The sequence below is a fragment of the Erpetoichthys calabaricus genome, chromosome 6 (assembly GCF_900747795.2).
Source record: "Erpetoichthys calabaricus chromosome 6, fErpCal1.3, whole genome shotgun sequence".
NCBI lineage: Eukaryota > Metazoa > Chordata > Cladistia > Polypteriformes > Polypteridae > Erpetoichthys > Erpetoichthys calabaricus.
The window spans coordinates 207,500,060-207,520,418 of record NC_041399.2 but is presented as its reverse complement, the minus strand read 5'-3'; the positions used below and the strand labels follow the sequence as shown (position 1 = coordinate 207,520,418).

Below are 20,359 nucleotides of genomic sequence, written 5' to 3'. Positions count from 1 at the left end.
GGGACAGCTTAGCTGTTAGCTAAATAAATGAACGCGATGGACTGCATGGCCTCCTCTCATTTGTTAAATTTCTTATGTTCTCCACACTGACAGCGACCCGGACAAGAACTAAACTGAGGTCTCCATCGTTAAGAGGATATAATCGGATGTTAGTGTACCGAGCTGACCAATTGGTTCAGGATTATTCATTACCACCACCTACTGTAGACCTCGGGACCTACACACCTTTTTAAACGTTAGTTGACATATGAAGTAGCGGCGTTTACCAGTGAGACACCAGACAATCTTGAACATTTGCTACAAAATATCACCCCATTCATTATAGCAAACCCCACAATCCCATAAGATTAAGTCGGCACAACAGCGGGACCCAAACACACCGAAAGTAAAGGACGGTGGTGGTCATTCACGTAGACGGGCCCAGGGGAGTGCGGCGTAAATAACACAGGCTGGGCTGAAGTCCACAGTCCTCCTCTGCTGTGTTTCGGTAGTCAAAAGTGGACGTCGTCAGAGAGGCGGTCAGATCCGGTACTTCAGTTTTCCCTTTTCACTGATGACACATATATGCTGCAAAAAGAAATTAACATTGGATTAGTCACACGGCCAGGAATGACGTGACCAGTAAGCAATACGCGATCGGTGGAAAGAATACACAGAGAAGTTACACAAAAGTGAACATCAGAATTATCCGATAGAGGAGAATGAGACACCAGAACTGGAGCCAGATATTCTAAAAGGAAGAAGTTGTATGGGCAATGAAGCAATTAGCCAACCGAAAAGCCCCAGGCATTGACGCATACCAGAGGCAGCACTAACGGTGTTATGTCAACACATATGGGGCTCGTGTGAGTGGCTGAAAAAATGGAAAAGGTCAGTATTCATCAAAATTCCAAAGACAGACAAGAAGGCTTGTTTGAATTACCGCACCATAGTCTTGATACCACACAGAAGCAAAATCCTTCTGAAGATCATCCAATGATGCTCGAGTACAACCATTGATACGGAAATTGCAGATGTGCAAGATGGCTTCAGGAAAGGCCACACTTCCAACCTTTGAAGGATTATGGAAAGAACCGGGGAGTATCAGAAAGACCTCTACATGTGTTTCATCGATTATTAGAAGGCGTTCAATGTTCTTGCAGCCCAACATACTCAGGACCTGCCTGAAGTAAAGGGGCACACCACCACATCTGACCAAGCCCATAAGATCGCTCTATCAAGATCAAGAAGCTGCAGTCCGAACACCATATGGAGACACGGATTGGTTCAAAATCGGAAAGGGCACATGCCAAGGATGCATCCTGCCACCAGCAGTTTTCAACATGTACGCAGAAGCTGTCATGAGATGGGTTGAAGCTTCGTGTGAAAATAGGCGGCAGAAACATCAACAACCTCTGATATGCTGATGATACTACCCTACTGGCTGAAAAACAAGAAGGATCTCGAACATCTGATCATGAAAGTCAAAGCAGAAAGTGAGAAGGTTGGACTGCACCTGAATATCAAGAAAACAAAGATCATGACAACAGCAAAAAATGCAAGCGTCAATATCAAGATCAACAATGAAGATATTGAAGTGGTTGAAGATTTCATCTTTCCTGGCTCTAAAATTGATCACGACGGCGACTGCATCCCTGAGATCAAGAGACGGCTAGCACTTGGAAGAAACGTATGAACGACAATTAGAAGAGCAAAGACATCAACCAGGGAACTAGATGTATATTGGTCAAGTATGATCGTTTTCCCAATAAAAATGGAACCTAGATGCTGAGAAAGGCAGACAGGCGAAGGATTGATGCTTTTGAGCTGTGGTGCTGGAGACATCTGCTACGCAATCCTTGGACAATCAGACTAATGAATCAAGCAGTTCTGGTACAGATTAAACCGAAATTCACTGGAGGCCAAGATAGCAAAGCAAAAGCTCTCCTACTTTGGTCACATCCTGTGTAGCAGGTTGCTTGAGAAGGACACCATGCTTGGAATGGTCAGTGGCAAAAAAGGAAGAGACCACCGAAGAACAATACTGGACCAAACATAGCAGAACTGAAAGAAGCCAAGAGAGATCAGAAGATGTGGAGAGCATTGATCCATAGAGTGGCTGCGAGTCGTACTCAACTGAATGGGTGAACAGAAACAGAATATATAAAAATAAATCTCTACTGTATTAAAAAAAGTTTCCGCCGTGTCCGCCTTATTCAGCCTTGACCACTTCTCTCCACACTGCTTGCCCAATCATTACTCCTACTGCGCACATTCTCTCCCTGTACCACTCCATGGCACTCTCAGTGCTAACTCGCCCTTCAACGCAGTCGGTTATAATGACAGACGTTCAAGAACGTCGAATTTTAGATCGTGATAGGCAAAGAGTGGCAAGAGCTGATAATGAACGCCGAAAAATGAAAATGAACAAATAACAGCTGCATATAATAAAAATCAAGAGCAAAGTGAATCGTCCAATAAATGAAAAGGAGAAAAATATCCTGAACAGAAATGCAAAAAAGCAACGTTTATAGAATGCAAGTTAGAGGATAAAGTAATTCATAGTACTGTTTTTGATGAGGCGTTAATGTAATTTAATTTATTTACTTTTTATTACATTTTACTGCATTTATTATTCATTAGTATTTAAAATACAGTGGAACCTCGGTTTGCGAGCATAATTCGTTCCGGAAACATGCTTGCAGTCCAAAGCACTCGTGTATCAAAGCGAATTTCCCCATAAGAAATAATGGAAGCTCAGATGATTCCTTCCACAACCCAAATATATTCATATAAAAATGATTAATACAAAATATAAAGTAAAAATACATAAAACAAATTAACCTGCACTTTACCTTTAAAAAGAATCATGGCTGGTGTGAGTGAGTTTCTAAACTCTTATGGGATTCCACCCAACAGGATGACACGCGGAAGAGCGTCCCAAAGCAATCGCAGTCTCCCAGCGCTGTAGCAGGTCGCCATAAAAGCGAATCCGAAAAGATCGCGGACATGCTATAAGCGCTTGCCGTCAATGGGTGATACAAGGAACAAGGAACATTATAAATGCGCAGGGCACAGTATTACTTGGCCATGACCCTGCCTAACTGCTGCGTCTGTGTATAGGAGAGTGGCAGATCCCGCTACAATAAATAACCGTGCTGTTGCTGTTTCAAGCTGAATAAAGCTGGTGTTGCTAAAGTACTGAGACTCGGCTTCGTGTTTTGGGGTGCAAGACGGGGACTCGCATGGATACACACACAGACACAGTCACAATGCTGTAGTAAACAGTATATGCATGTACGGATGTTGACTATATGAGTGAGGCACGCCGACTCAGATGGAGAATAGTACTGAGAAAAGCGCTATATAAATGTAATGAATTATTATTATTATTATTATTAATAGTAGACGATTGCCCACAATCCCGCAGCGAGAGAGAGAGAGAAGAACGTATTGCAAGACCTCGCTCGTTTATCAAATCAAAATTTATTAAAAATTTTAGCTCGCCTTGCAAAACACTCGTAAACCAAGTTACTCGCAAACCGAGGTTCCACTGTAGTTGTACTGAAACACTCAAGTAACTGATTTTCAATCTATAATAACTAAGGACCAAACCGTTTTCCTCCTGTGTCCCGCATACCCTTCTGTTTGCGATCTCATTAAATCGAATTGCATTCTCTAACAAAGGGGCACCCCAATGCCCTTTGCGCAGCATAGCCACAAGATTTGAGGGCCGCCTGGGGGTTGTCGAGCAAAGGTAAGCAGGGGGAGGAGCCCCGCGGTATAAATATAGAATTAAAACGATTTCTTGTTAATTTATTTTTAATTCATGATCTGTAAATATATGACTAAGTATAAATATATAATTCATTATATATGTAAGAGCCATTTTCCTTGTTCTATAAGATTCACGAATATTTCTTAGATGACGAAGCATAAATAATGGGAGGTTCTTATAACCCCCGTAAATAGAATCATAGTGGTATATTCTTACCATTTCTAACAGCTTGGAGTAAACATTATTAGTCAGTCAGCTAGTGATAGCCTTGCCTTGTATAAGGTGTAGAGGCATACGGTTTTTAACCGTGATCGCACGTCACCGTGCCTGGGCACTTGCACTGTGCCAACCGGCTTACGAGCCTTTTGAGTTTGAAGCAAATTACGTACAGCACTTAATTTATGTGTTGTGCCGTATGTAAAGCGTACAGAAGAAGAAGCTAAGAACCTTTAAGTAGAGAAGAAGAAACGTGACTGCACGTAACAGTGCTCGATGGCCTACGGGCTCTTTGAATGTGAGAAATAACAAGTAAAGAAAACTTGTTTACTTAAGTACCGCACCGTACGCCAAGGCGTACAGAAGAAGAAATTAAGAACCTTTAAGTATAGAAATAACTAAAGTCTTTCAAGAGAAGCTAAGTTTAAAGAAGATACTTTTTTCCTTTTTTTTTTGCCTTTTATTCTACGTGTGTAACTATTTTTTCTTTTATTCTTGTGTGGACTATTTGCTTTTACCTTTCACTGAATACCTTTAAAACGAACTCTTGGACTCTGAGAATTCTTTTGACACGCGTCTTACCCGTGCCTGATGACACCTTATATATTTCAGCAGCTACAATATATTTAACACGATAATTCATAAGTCACTGTTCTGCTTTCGTACACAAAGCATAACACATTTAAGAGGCATAATTAAAATAAGACGTAACATTACAGAATTACAATGAACGAGGATTTTGCAACTCGCAATGATCATTCACAAATCAAATGAACGAGAATTGTTAGACTGATTCTCAGGTATGGACTCATTCACAAATCAAATGAGCCGAGACTCATGATTCAGGCAATTCAAGCGCATGCACTTTACACTTCCACCGGTGGAGAGCAGCAGCAAAACGAAAAATGTTGACAACATCATGAAGGACATGCATGCGCTTCAGCACTGGTTCCAATGAGCTCCACTGAACCAATTTGTTCGTGCACATGAATTGATTAATGTGATTCACTGAAAAGTCGTTCAAAAACAAAAAATTGAGTCAATTGTCCAATTACTTTTGAGCCCCTGAAATGAAGGGATTGCGTTAAAAAAATGCTTTAGTTGCCTCACATTTTTATGCAATCATTTTGTTCACTCCACTGAATTAAAGCTGAAAGTCTGCACTTCAACTGCATCTGAGTTGTTTCATTTAAAATTCATTGTGGTAATGTACAGAACTAAAATTAGTAAAACGTTGTCTCTGTCCAAATATTTATGGACCTAACTGTATATGAACCATCTTTATCCGAGGACAGGAGGGCCGTGTGTTTCGTAGTTAAATAAAGAACTTCGGCTTTGCCAGCTCTATAATTAAGGATCACTCATTCTGAATGGAGTGTTTAATTATTACCACTCAGTATAATTTCCTGCAATTCCTCCCCCCCCCCCCCCCACCAAAAAATGTTGCCCACGAAATAAGACTTTCATTTGGGATGAAGAAGCCATTACCATTGGTTTATTTTCCGTGTGCTAATGATGGCTTCCAGGGCTGCGCTTCATTACTTTGCCTACTGAGTTATTTCACATCTGCCCATAACTATGTGATGCAGGCACTGCGGCTGGAGGTTCAAAGAGAAAATGAAGGCAGGCACCGTTTAAATAAAGAACATTACATAAGAGGCTGTGGAATGGCACAGAAGGCAAACATGCATGGCTTACAGCCTCTGAACCTGGTGAGACGACACCAGCCAGGCACCTTGCCGCCTCCATCAACTCTCTAGCAGAGCTGTAAAATTCTCAAGTCTTTTTTTTTTTTAATAATCTCAAAAAAAAAACACCCACTCGTTTTCTTCTGGTTTCCATGGTGACCATGTGACTGCTGTCTCTTTAGGCACAGAGCGAAGACAGCACATGTTGTGAGGAGGTGGCACACGCCCCTGGATTAGCTGGCAGAAGCAATTAACATAAAGCAGGAATGGGAGCGAAGGTGCCTCCATTTCAGGAACTCGCCACCCAGCTACCCGGCCTCAAACCTGAAGCGCTCTTTTGAGTTGGTAGCATCTGGGTGAGGTGTCAGGCCAACAAAATGTACTGACTTAACAAAATTCATGGTAGGCCTTATTTTCTTCTGCCACTGTTCTTAAGCTACGCTCGTGCAAGCCCAGTGCTCACCTCATTTGAAATATTTCACACATCACAAGTCCCATAAGAGGCGCAGCTGTGGAGGAATCAGACGGAATAGGATGAGGTGGGTGGTGTGGCCTGTGCCAAACGTGAATGTCAGTTCAGGTACCCCACACTGCTTATGATGCCTACACCACTGAACATCTAATCAGTTTCTACCTTTTATATCGCCTTTCACAAAACAACAAGGCAGACAAATATGGATGCAAGATCAGCCCTGCTGGCAGGTCAGCTTGCCAGGCTGGAGGAACATTTCCAGTAACAATGAAGTGGCACAAGATGGCAGGGAGCAGCAGGTCATTCAAGGGATAAAGTGCAGTGGTTCACAAGATCAAAGGGGTGTTGTACAGTGATGGTGGCATGTAAAGGGCCAAAGATTCAATAATAATAATAATGATACACTTAAACCAATAATAATAGTCTGCTATGGCTGGTTCTTGTCTTATAACCAATTCTGCTGGGAAAGGCTCCAGCTCTCTGTCATCTTGCTTTGGAATAAAGAGATTTGGAAATTGAATGAATGGATGAATAAGTATTTTCATTTTTATACTAAATATGCTCTAATTGTATTAAATATGTATTTATGTAATTCATTCTGCGGTTTCTCATCTGCAGCTTTAGCAAATGCCTCTAACTAAACTACTGCCCAGTTTACAGGAATGTGTAGCTGACTGGTATAATGAAATCAATATTTTTTTTTCATTATATAGTGCCTTTCAGATCTATCTTTCAATCATATACTGCCTTTTATATCTATCTGTCCCTATACATTCATCCATTTTCAAATCCACTTATACTGAGCAGGGTCACGGGGCAGCTGCAGCCTATCCCAGCAAGGCATTGGGCACAAGTCAAGGACAATCTCTGGACAGGGTGAACACACAAGACACAGACACACAATTACAGGGGGCAGTTTGGTGATACCAATTAAACTAACCTGCATGTCTTGTGGTGCACCAGGAGAAAATCCATGGGGAGAACATCCAGACTCCATACAGGGAGGACCTGGGACACGAACCCTGATCTCCTTTCTTGCAAGGCAGCAGTGCTATAGTGCCTTTCACATGTATCTATCTATTATAAAGTACTATCGTACCTACCTATTTTATAACACCTTGCATATCTACAGTGCATCCGGAAAGTATTCACAGCGCATCACTTTTTCCACATTTTGTTATGTTACAGCCTTATTCCAAAATGGATTAAATTCATTTTTTTCTTCAGAATTCTACACACAACACCCCATAATGACAATGTGAAAAAAGTTTACTTGAGATTTTTGCAAATTTATTAAAAATAAAAAAAACTGAGAAAGCACATGTACATAAATATTCACAGCCTTTGCCATGAAGCTCAAAATTGAGCTCAGGTGCATCCTGTTTCCCCTGATCATCCTTGAGATGTTTCTGCAGCTTAATTGGAGTCCACCTTTGGTAAATTCAGCTGATTGGACATGATTTGGAAAGGCACACACCTGTCTATATAAGGTCCCACAATTGACAGTTCATGTCAGAGCACAAACCAAGCATGAAGTCAAAGGAATTGTCTGTAGACCTCTGAGACAGGATTGTCTGGAGGCACAAATCTGGAGAAGGTTACAGAAAAAATTCTGCTACTTTGAAGGTCCCAATGAGCACAGTGGCCTCCATCATCCGTAAGTGGAAGAAGTTTGAAACCACCAGGAGTCTTCCTAAAGCTGAGCGATTGGGGGAGAAGGGCCTTAGTCAGGGAGGTGACCAAGAACCCGATGGTCACTCTGTCAGAGCTTCAGAGGTCCTCTGTGGAGAGAGGAGAACCTTCCAGAAGGACAACCATCTCTGCAGCAATCCACCAATCAGGCCTGTATGGTAGAGTGGCCAGACGGAAGCCACTCCTTAGTAAAAGGCACATGGCAGCCTGCCTGGAGTTTGCCAAAAGGCACCTGAAGGACTCTCAGACCATGAGAAAGAAAATTCTCTGGTCAGACGAGACAAAGATTGAACTCTTTGGTGTGAATGCCAGGCGTCATGTTTGGAGGAAACCAGGCACCGCTCATCACCAGGCCAATATCATCCCTACAGTGAAGCATGGTGGTGGCAGCATCACGCTGTGGGGATGTTTTTCAGTGGCAGGGACTGAGAGACTAGTCAGGATAAAGGGAAAGATGACTGCAGCAATGTACAGACACATCCTGGATGAAAACCTGCTCCAGAGTGCTCTTGACCTCAGACTGGGGCGATAGTTCATCTTTCAGCAGGACAACGACCCTAAGCACACAGCCAAGATATCAAAGGAGTGGCTTCAGGACAACTCTGTGAATGTCCTTGAGTGGCCCAGCCAGAGCCCAGACTTGAATCTGATTGAACATCTCTGGAGAGATCTTAAAATGGCTGTGCACCGACGCTTCCCATCCAACCTGATGGAGCTTGAGAGGTGCTGCAAAGAGGAATGGGCGAAACTGGGCAAGGATAGGTGTGCCAAGCTTGTGGCATCATATTCAAAAAGACTTGAGGCTGGAATTGCTGCCAAAGGTGCATCGACAAAGTATTGAGCAAAGGCTGTGAATACTTATGGACATGGGATTTCTCAGTTTATTTTTATTTTTAATAAATTTGCAAAAACCTCAAGTAAACTTTTTTCAAGTTGTCATTATGGGGTGTTATGTGTAGAATTCTGAGGAAAAAAATGAATTCAATCCATTTTGGAATAAGGCTGTAACATAACAAAATGTGGAAAAAGTGATGCGCTGTGAATACTTTCCAGATGCACTGTATCTATTAGACAGTGCCTTTTGTATATATCTATCTATTATATAGTGCGTTTCATGGCTACCCATCAGTCTATCTAGCAAAAGTACCTTTTGAATTTATGTATCTTTTATATAGTACCATACGTATCTATCTGCTACAATGTGCCTGTTGTGTCTGTCTTTAATTCTGTCTTTCAATCTATTATAAAGTGCCTTTCATATCTGTCTATCCGTCTCAGAGGTTTCAGGTAAAGTGGTGATACTCACTTATGGTACTGGAGAATGGTGATGTGGTGTATGTGGAGTAACACATGCAAGTAGGAATTTCACTGCACTCTATATGTGACAATGAGGACATCCATAATAACAATAAATAATAATAATAACAAAATTAACCTGCAATGGGCTGACATTCTATCTTAAGTCGGTTATGTTTTTGCACCACATTGTTTGTTGATATGTTCCAGCTCCTTATCATTTTTTGCTGGAATAAAGTTTAAAATTTAAATGATAATAATATCAACTACAACAATAATAATAATAGCTATCATATAGTGCCATTCATATGTGTCTATTATATAGCACCTTTCATAGATAGATAGATAGATAGATAGATAGATACTTTATTAATCCCAATGGGAAATTCACATTCTTCAGCAGCAGCATACCTGATACAATAAATAATATTAAATTAAAGAATGATAATAATACAGGTGAAAAAAACAGACAACAACTATGTATAATGTTAAATATTAACGTTTACCCCCCCTGGTGGAATTAAAGAGTCGCATAGTTTGGGGGAGGAACGATCTCCTCAATCTGTCTGTGGAGCAGGACAGTGACAGCAGTCTGTCACTGAAGCTGCTCTTCTGTCTGGAGATGATGATTTCACATCTATTATATAGTGTCTTTCATAACTATCTATCATATAGTGCCTTTCTAACCTATCTATCTAATAGACAGATATGAAAGACATTCTATAATAGATAGATAGATATGAAAGGCACTCTATAATACAATATATAGGTAGATAGATAGACAGGCACTCTATAATAGATATATAGTGCCTTTCCTATCTATTATACTGTAGAGTGCCTTTCCTATCTATCTGTCTACCTACCTATATATTGTATCATAGAGTGCCTTTCATATCTATTATATAGTGTCTTTCCTATCTATCTACCTATATATTGTATTAGAGTGTCTTTCATATCTATCTATTATACAGTGCCTTCCCTATCTATCTGCCTACCTATATATTGTATTATAGAGTGCCTTTCCAATCTATCTACCTATATATTGTATAGTGCCTTTCATATCTATCTATCTACCTATCTATTATAGAGTGCCTTTTATATCTATCTGTCTGTCTAAATAATTACACTACCAGTCTGGGCCTCAGTAGCCATTCTGTCTGAACTTTCTGTCCTCGTCTTTCCCGCAGACCCTGAGTGGTCTTGTGATGGCATAAACAGGTCTGTAAAATGACTGACGGACTGTAATAGACTGGCATGCTGTAGTGGCTGCCTGGCACAACCTGGTCCTAGGAGGGGTTTCAGTTTCAGTGGATCTTTTGTATGAATGAACTGGTTTAGATCGTGTATGAATGATGATAATAATAGCAAACAATAATAAAATTGCATGCTGCCACGGTGCTATATGAAAATAAAGAGTGATTTGCTGGAGCAGATAACTTGATTTGTATCAATATCTTAGATAACTGATGATTTCTTTTGAATCCTTTTTTTGTCATTGGGTTTTCTGTGAAAGGCACTATATAAGGCAAACTAAAGAATGATGACGTTTATGGCAATAATACTGTATATCTGTCGGTGCTTCCTTTCTGGAAGCTGCAATCTGGTATGAGGTTATGGTGAGCCAGAGCTTGACCTGCACCCCACAGCCTCCACCCCATAGGCTCGAAGTAGGTGGAGGTGACTCCAAAGGGCACCAATAGAGTTTAGCTGCAGACCTCCTGAGCTCTGCTTTTTGATGAAGATTAGTATTATGGGAATCAGATAATGACAAGTACTGTTGTGTAAGTTAACTTCACCTACTTGGAGCTCAAGGGTAGAGGCTCCAGGCTGCAGAAATGTCAGACTCGACCAAACAGCAAACAGGTGCAAGGAAGGTGCCAGTTCACTGCAGGGCACACCCAGTCACTCACAATAGGGACATTTAGAGCCAGCAGTCACCTTAACAGCATATTTGGACAATTTAACAAATAGGCAGAAGCACAGCGATAGAGAAGTGAGTAGGGGGTCCATGTCTGCCCACTTGCTAGCTAACCCTGTTTTTTCCTTTACTGTTTTAAAGGGGTGCAAATGTTTAAGCAAATGACCATTCACCAGTCACCCACACTACACATCTGGAATGAAGAAAGAAATGAGGACAACCCAACGTGCGTCTACTAAATAGATGGAAAACACGACTCCATTAGGGAGCTGAGCGCCATTCATCTGCTGCCTTGAAAAACACAAGTCAGCAGTGCAAAGCATAAAGACGACTGTACCTCTCCTGTCAGTTTTGACAGGCTTATTATAGATATAATCATTACTAGAGGCACACTGGCACGACTCACAGTTAGGTGGGAGTAAAAAAAAAATCAAACAAAATAAAACGAGAAGGAAACGAGAAAATAAGAGATATGTTATACTTTGGTTTAAGTCTCCCTCTGCTGGAGCTATGCGGTACTGCATTTTGGAAATCTCGCTTGGTCAAAAATCTCAATGTGAATATTCCATCTTTATTTGAGCCAATCGATAATTTTAAAGGGGATTTCTTCAAAATGCAATTCTTAACTAAATAATAATAGCACACTGCGGGTTACAGAACATTAAGGCTGGGCCTACCATGTTCTTCTTTTTCCCAGTGAAGAAAAGTAAATGTATATTTTCTTTGGTCAAATCAGAATGAAAACCACAGCAAACTAAATGGTGTCAATTAATCACACAGGAGACTCCAATCAAAGCCCACCACACTGACTCCCCTTATGAAAACAGTTAGCACCTAAAAACTCCTCAAGGTCTTCAGTCATGTTGTTACAGTGTGCCAATGAAAAGTCTGGAGGTTTTCATATTTTGTTATCATACAACACAGAATCACTGTGGACTTAATTTCAAGTGAAAGTGAAAACTGCTCTCTGCAAAGTACTCTAAATTAAGGAAAAATTGAGGAAAAGCTGGGATTGCTGCTGGAAGAGGTGTAGGTGGGTCCAGCAGTGGGGCACTAACCGTGGGGTTTGAATGTGGATCCCAATGCCCCAGTCCAGTGACAGGTACACTGTGCTGTAAAAGTGGCGCCGTCCTTCTGATGAGAAGTAAAACTGAGGTCCTGACCCTCTGTGGTCATAAAAAGATCCCTGGACATCTTATGAAAAAGAGTAGGGTGTATCCCAATGTCCTGCTAAATTCCCCACCGTGGCTTAGTCATTTAGGCCCCCTAATCATCCCTTGTCTCCAATTGGCTAACTATCACACCACTTCACCACCTAACAGCTCATGTGTGGTGAGTGTTCTGGCACAAAAATGGCTGCCGTCATGTCATCCATGTGGATGATGCACATCAGTGCTGGTGGAATTGACTCCACAAATCACTAAAGCACTTTGAGTAGTGAGAAAAAGTGCTATATAAATATAAAGAATTATTATTATCACAAATACAAAACACCAAAGAATCAATCACATAAGTATTCACCCCCTGCAAGTCAGTATTTAGGAGATGGCAGCCTTGAGTCTGTGTGCATAGATCCCTTTGCCGGTCACCTCTGCCAAACTTCTCCATCTCTGTCAGATGTCATGGCACCTGTGAGTGAACAGTCACAGATTCCCCATTGAAGTGAGATGTGGACTCTGACTTGGCCACGCCAGGACATTCACAATGTTGTTTTGAAGCCATTGCTGTGTCTCTTTGGCTTGTCGTCTTACTAGAATACAAATCTTCTCCCAAGTCGCAGGTTTCTTGCAGCAGGCATCGGGTTTTCCTCCTGGATTTTACTGCAAGTTTTTATCCTCACAAGTCGTCCGGGGCCTGCGTCAAAGAAGCAACCCCAGTGCATGATGCTTTCACCACAGTGCTACATGGTGGGGATGTTGTGTGCACTGTAACATGGCATTTAGTCTGATGGCTGAGAAGCTCAATTTCAGTCTCATCAGATTACAGAACCTTCTTCCAGCTGACTTCAGCAACTCCCGAGATGTTTTGTGCATTTCATGGTGGGGATGGTGAGTCGTTGATAACGTGCAATGTAAAATGGTGGCCAAAAAGCTCAATGTGGTCTCATCAGACCACAGATCCTATTTTTGGCTGATTTCCCTCTGCTATACCTTCTGACAAGTCTAGCGAAGACGTCCTGTGCATTTTCTTATTTTATTTTTTCTGTTAGTTACTTCTTTTATGGTCAATAATATTATCTCCATTTGTGTTGGTAATTGCTGTTATTGCATTGCGTAATTCCTGCTTGTGGATTTGTTGGGCTAAGATCTTATTGGCCTTCTCTCTGTGTTCATGATGATGTTGTGATTTAAAGATGAGCTGTTCTGTTTCTTTAGTAGTCAATTCTGATTGCAAAACCTGTCTTTTCCTATAAAGTGCCTTATTTAGAGACCTGGCGTATTCTAGATCTATTCTGGTAATTTCGATGATTAACTCAGATGCCTTCTTGGTTTCCAGTTTATTTTTGTGAGGAGGATAAATAATCTGTCCTCTTAAAAATGCCTTCAGAGTTTCCCAGAGTATACCTGTTGAAACCTCCGAGGATGCATTGATCTCAAGGAAATAACCAATTTGCTTGGATATGAATTCTGTACAGTTATCATCAGCTAATGACGAGGGGTTAAGACGCCAGCTATGAGATGAGTGTGTAGGACGCAGTAATTTAAGCTTCTTGATCAGAGGGACATGGTCAGATAGAACAATAGCACCATACTTACAAGATTTGATAGTGGGCAAAAAAATGATTGTCTATGAGTAAATAATCAAGTCTTAAGTAACAATGATGTATGGGTGAGAAGGAGTACGCTTTCAGGTTAGGATTTGAAAACCTCCATGGGTCTGGTAATTTACGATCCGTTACAAACTGTGTACAGTGATCCCCCACCTATCGCGGAAATTATGTTCCAGACCCACATTTTTTTTTTTTTTTTATAGTTTAAGCCTTAAAATACTCCTCCCACATGCATTAAACACATGTAAACTTATTAAAACACACTTTGGATACACATATAATACACGGATGTTGGGATAAAGATATGAGTAACATAATAATAATCATCATCAGTTTTACCTTCTCCTGTATGGTCAAGGTCTTCCTCTGGCACTTAGGCTCACTGCTACCAGAAGGCTTACAAGATGCAGGACGCTTGGGAGCCATCGTACGGCTTAAAACAAATGAAAAGCTAACAAAAGTCGGACCACAAGCAAGGTACGTGATAAGCGATTTGTTGGGGAGCCACGCTTACTGTTTTTGCGAGATTACACCACGTTAGCAGCAGCTAATCAGAGCCCAAGACAATAAAATCCACTATGATTGGTTGAGTCTCCTCTTTCAGCCAATAACAGGCTTTGTAAGAAATCATCTGGGTGCTGTAATGTGAAACACTTTGTCTGCTGAAAACCGTATGCTTTGTAATGAATTGGCAAAGTACACTACAGGTAGGATGTACTTATTGGATTTTTCCACGTTATAGAGGGGGCGCGATAGCTGAACTGCGATAGAGCGGGGAATTACTGTAATTATCTTTGCAGTATTAGAGGTTATTGCCACTGTAGCTGACGGCCATTATAATTTTGTGAGTATTCACATTAGGGATAGACGCAAATACATTTAATAAGAAATCTCTATCACTCACATTAGGTGCTTAGGTATTAATCAAAATCACTTTAATATTAGATTAAATGCCCTTTACCATGACATATCACCATTCAGAATCAGATATTACATCTGACACTAGAAATGGAATAGTTCTGTGTATTAAGATTCCCACACCACCAGCTTTCTTTGCCGTAAAAAATGTGACCAGACCACTCTCTTTGCAGCCAAAACTGGTCCTTGCTTAATAAGCGAGTCCCCTGTAAAAATACTATCTTTGCATTTAGATCTGTTAGGTGAGAGAGTACTTACTTTCTCTTTATTTCATGATTGAGTCCTTTGACATTCCAACTCACAAAGTTCACTATTTTGTCATAGACACATTGCTTCTGAACTTTTGCTGACATTTTGTAGTCTTAGGTTGAGGTAGTACATTGTTATATACGATAGCTTTGACACAGACACTCCTAAATCATCACTGGTACAACCAACTGGTTTTAGAAGTCCCAGTCATATTATTGCCAGGTGTTATGGCTATGGATCCTATTGTTATGTTGGCACTTATGGCTGTTACTGGGGTAAAAGGGATAAATACGAAATAGCATTGTTCTCTTTCTCTCTCCACCAATCTCAATCCCATTTTGCCCCTGCAAGTGAGGCAAACCACACTATACAAAGTCCTGGTCCTCTGACATGCCAAGAAACAGAGCACGTCCAGAATAAAACAAACCCCCTAGCAGTGGTGTAGAAAAGGTACTGATATTTTTTTTCCTTTGTCACTGTCCCAAAAAACTGTGATTGGTGAAGCACCCTGCATGGTTGTTGTCTGCACCTTTTCTTCACCTAATGGCCTTCCTCTTTCATCTTCTTCAGTTTGTATACAGATGTGCGATACTCGTTCCATTTCTTCATGACTGATTTAACTGGATATTCAGTGACTTGGAGGTTAAAACTTGTGCTTTTCTCGGAGTTGCTTGTTGTGTTCTTTTGTTTTCATTGTAGAGGTCAGCCCACCATACTGACTCCACACCAGTTGGTCCTTCCACATTTGGTTGTTGTTCAAAATGCACCTAACTGAAACCACAGGCAGATGACCTCAATCGAAATCATTCTGGGACTTCTAAAAGCAGTTGATTGCCCCAGTGATGATTTAGAGGTGTCATATTAAAGGGGGTGAATACTTTACACAGTCAATTATTTTATGTTCACACTACATCTGTTTTCACTTAGATGTTTAAGAGTTTTCCTGTTAATCAGAGTCAAAATAGTAAAATGAAACCCACTGAGACGCAATGTTATATAAGGGCTGGGTTATACTTGACGCTCAGAATACTTCCACGCTTTCATCATGGCTGCCACGCATTCCCAGTGCCCTATTGATGCATCATCTGAGGATGTCATCAGAAATAAAGACGACACGAGCGCGAGTTGCAGTACCAGCAAAAATGTGGGTAGGGTGTATATTCAAGTTTTTGTATGTGATATCAGCTTCATTGTTTGCCATCAACTTTTCCATCATGACAGACATGCCTGTCAGAACAGCTGGCATCAAATCGGCAGCTCTTTGGAAGTGGAAGTGGGAATATGCATGACAAAATGGAAGCAAATTTGAGACAGATATGTCCGTTCAAAGCGGAAAATGTCTGAGAAAAGAAGTGGGGATTCGGCTCTTGCAAGATACCTCAGTGTGACAGCAAGCTGCATTGTAGCTCCAACAAAATCAGTAGGCGTACGTCTATGTTTGATGAATGGTTTGATGAGGTGAAGCAAATCATCAGACTTAAATGCTGAAAAATGGAAGAATTTGTGGTGTTTCTCTTCATCCATTTCTTGCATAAGCAAGCAAGGGTTCAAAATCTTAAGAGAGAAGACAAAAACTGAGCAGAAAAATGTCACTTGATCAATAACTGCTTCATCAGCAGGCAGTGTGGCGTACTGGTTAAGGCTTTGGACTTCAAACCCTGAGGCTGTGGGTTCAGCCAAATAAGTAAATGCGATTATTTGTCATGAAGCAACTGGGTTGGAACAAAAACCTGAAGCCGCTACGGCCCTCCAGGACTGACGTTGCTCAGCCCTGATTTAAAGGGTCTGTCTTAAATAGCAAATAAATGAAGTTAATTAGTAGCAAAAACTAGTCTAAGAACTAATTAAGAAAATGATTAGAATGAAAACCTGCAATCACTGTGGCTTTCCAGGCCGCAACAAGGTATCAAAACTCCCAAGAGGGTTTGTAGTCAGTGTAATTAGTTTGTGAATCAAACGAACAAGAATCATTAGTCTGATTCTCATGTAGTTACTCTGTTCATGAATCAAATGCATGAGAATCGTTAGATTGATTCTCAGGTTGCGAATCAACGGAGTCGAGCATCATGAGTCAGGTGGTCTTTTCACATGCGCTTTAACACTAGAATTAGACAACAGAATTCACTTTTCAGTGAATCACAACACAAATGAATCGGTTCGGTAGAGCTCAACAAAAATCTTTCATTTCAGTGCCAGTGGTAGATATTTAACACTAGAATTACCAGAGCCTACGAAAAAACACGTAGATCCGTCTCACCTTAAATCATTTCGCACCTCTCCATCAGCATCTTTTGTTCTGTAAATGTGTCGATAAGCAGCCAGCAGCCTGCTATCACATCCCCCACTGCCGCACAGTTTTCTCAGCTCAAGTCTGTTTACCTTCGTGTGAGTTACTTGGAGTTGTATAGAGTGAGAAGTTTGCGTTGTGATTCACTGAAAAGAGTCGTTCAGAAAGAACAAAAATCGCTTGCAAATCGCCCATCACTGGACTCCTTCAGTGGTACAGCGAGTGTAGTTAGGGGCTTTTGTGTAAGTACAGTGATCCCCTGCCTATTGTGGAAGTTACGCTCCAGACCCATCAGCGATAGGTGAAAATCCGCGATATAGAAAGACAACATAAATAAACTTTTTTTTTTTTTTTTTATAGTTTAAGCCTTGAAATACTCCTCCCACACGCTTTAAACACATGTAAACTTATAAAAACACACTTTGTAAACACATATGATATGTAGATGTCGGGCTAAGGATATGAGTAACATCTCTCTATTATAAAACATTTTAACATCACGCAAGACAAGGCAGTGAGACAGAAGGACAGCTGCTGTACAGGCTTTTAAATTATTGACGCGCAGAGAGACAAGCAGAACAAGCTTCTTGGCAGAAGCAGCACAAAGCCAGTACAAAGTTCACTTCTCCTTAGCGTGCAGTCAGCTTCCCCCACCTTCACAACGAAAAGTGACAGGAGCGTAGCGCGCCTCCAGGGAGTAGGGGGGTGGGGTTTAAGCCAAGTGATCGAGACCAGATCATCTAGGACAGACACTTTGACATTACGCCCTACTTATAAACAATTTAAAACAAGTTCACTGACATCTAACCTAGCAGTTGTTGGAATGCTTTTGGCAGACAAACTTCTGCTTGTGGTTGTTTTAAGAGCTGGGAGCACCTGAACATGCAGTTTGCCAGCAGGAGCTGCAGAAACCCAGCAGATGATCGGAGCACCTCTCCTTAGCATGCGTTCAGCCCTCAACCCCACCCCCCGTCCTTCAGAACGCGCAGAGCGACAAGCAGAACAGGCATCTTGGTAGAAGCAGCACAAAGCCAGTAGCTGACCTGTCCACTTCTGCTTAGTGTGCGGTCAGCTCCCACCCTTCACAAAACGAGTGGCAGAGATGCAAAGTGGCATAAGGACAGCTGCTGTACAGGCTTTTAAGTGATTGACGCAAAGAGTGACAAGCACAACACACAGCTGGCCAGCAGCAGCAGCAAGACACTAGCTGAACCGATCGCATCTCTTTGGAGTGCGTTCAGACCCCCTCTTCACAATGCGAGCAGTGTTATAAGTGCCACGAGAAAGAGATTTAACCATGCCCGGGGCAGGAAATAAAGGACAAATACTGTTTTTGCAAAAGTTTTAAAGTAAAAATGAAAATAATGCATATGTAACAATTCCCATGAAAAAAACAATCGCTTTAAATTGTTTTTCCGGTAAACCAAACCAGGGGATGGGTGAGCTAAGAGAGCAGGGGGAGGAGCCCCCTACTAATAATAATAGTATTAATAAATCCGCGATATAGCGGGGGGCGCGATAGCTGAACCGCGATATAGCGGGGGATCACTGTACTTTGTTTCGATTGCATTTACTGCTTTTTCTGATTATTTCTGCTCTGTCTTTGGATATTTTGTTTGCATAGCTTGAGTGACTGAAGTAATAAAGTGGACATGGGTCACTTGGTGGGCAGAGATTGCCACTTTTCTTCTCATTGGGTTAGCAGGCCGAGTGGGGACGGCTCCCAACAGAGGACAGCACAGATATTAAGGAAAAACATTAAAATGTCACTATATAAAAGTATTTACAACAAAATAAAAGTCAGCATGCTTCAAAACACTTACCGTAGATACTCGCGTATAAGTCGAAAAATTTATGCCCTTAAAATTCATTCAAAAAAACAGGGTCGACTTATCCGTGGGCCAACACAATTGTCCATAGAATTTGGGTAATGACATTGTACACTCAACGCTTCACGGTGTTAAGTCACTGGTCATCTGCCGTTTCCCATGGTCTTTGAAATAATTATAAGCCAGCAATACTATTGCTAATTAGATAGTTTTTTTCTAATTTCATTAAATAATTCTTTAAACTGTGAAATACTTGAATTTGAGCATTAGCTTTTGCAGGTTTTGGATAACAAACATACCATTAGCTGCCACGTGCAACCAGATTTGGAATCAAATGAACCAAGGCAACGCACGCTATCAATGTGATGCAAGCGCAGCCCGCGATTCAAAAAATTTCTCTGCCTACCTGTTTATCTCGTCTGACAGTAGCTGAAAAGCAGCATCAGGAAAGAGCAGCCTGAAGTAGTCCAGCAGCGGGTGATCTGTCGTGTCCAACAGCAAGCCATGCTGTCTTGTGAAGTCCGGTAGCCAGTTCAGCTCTCACAGATCAATGTCTGGGCATTCCTCCCACACGAACCTTGCCGTAGGTGCATCGGCTGCGCGAATGCGTTCAGCTGGCAGCCGATCAGCTGACGTGGCATCGGCTGGTGTCCGATCAGCTGATGCCGGCTTCTCACTCTCTTGCTCGATTCCTGATCACTGTCAATAAAATCGGATTCTGAAAAATCAGAGTCCGACTCAACGATAATGTGCAAAACATCGTCTGTCGAGTGTTTTCTTTTCTGCACTCGCTTCGCTCCCTTGTGACATATCAACGCCATCTTGCCTTTGTTTACATTTGTTTACATTTCGCAACTCATGCACACGCAAGGATTAGTTGCCGAGTCAACGAGTCTAGCATTTCTCCAAGCACAGAGGGAATGCCTGTGATGTGACAGTGAGTTTTGTTGCCATTAACAGCTGATTGTCGCTCTCTATCTCTGATAGCTGTCAAGTTTTACCCTCGACTTATACGCGGGTCATAGCAAATATCGTAATTTTCGGCTTAAAAAAAAAAACACTCGACTTATATGCGAGATCGACTAATACGCGAGTATGTACGGTAAATGAACCAGAATGTCCCAGAAAAAAATGTAAAACAAAACTGTACATTTTTTTAACGAAATCAGACTATAACAGAGCCCCACTCACCCTGAGATAAAACAAATAAATAAAAATATTACAAATGATATAAAGTAAATTACAACAGTAAATTTGCAACAGTATG

At 41.3% G+C, this 20,359-nt stretch overlaps 1 protein-coding gene across 1 annotated transcript in view; it reads right to left on the bottom strand.

Annotated features, from left to right (window-relative positions):
* Positions 1–293: 293 nt before the first annotated feature.
* The window catches only part of LOC114653836 (hypoxanthine-guanine phosphoribosyltransferase-like), a 72,436-nt gene continuing 52,370 nt past the window's right edge, over positions 294–20,359 (bottom strand). The window contains exon 9 of the mRNA XM_028804386.2: positions 294–567. Coding sequence (XP_028660219.1) covers positions 520–567 — 48 coding nt within the window. The 3' untranslated portion in view covers positions 294–519. The remainder of the gene's footprint in view (positions 568–20,359) is intronic.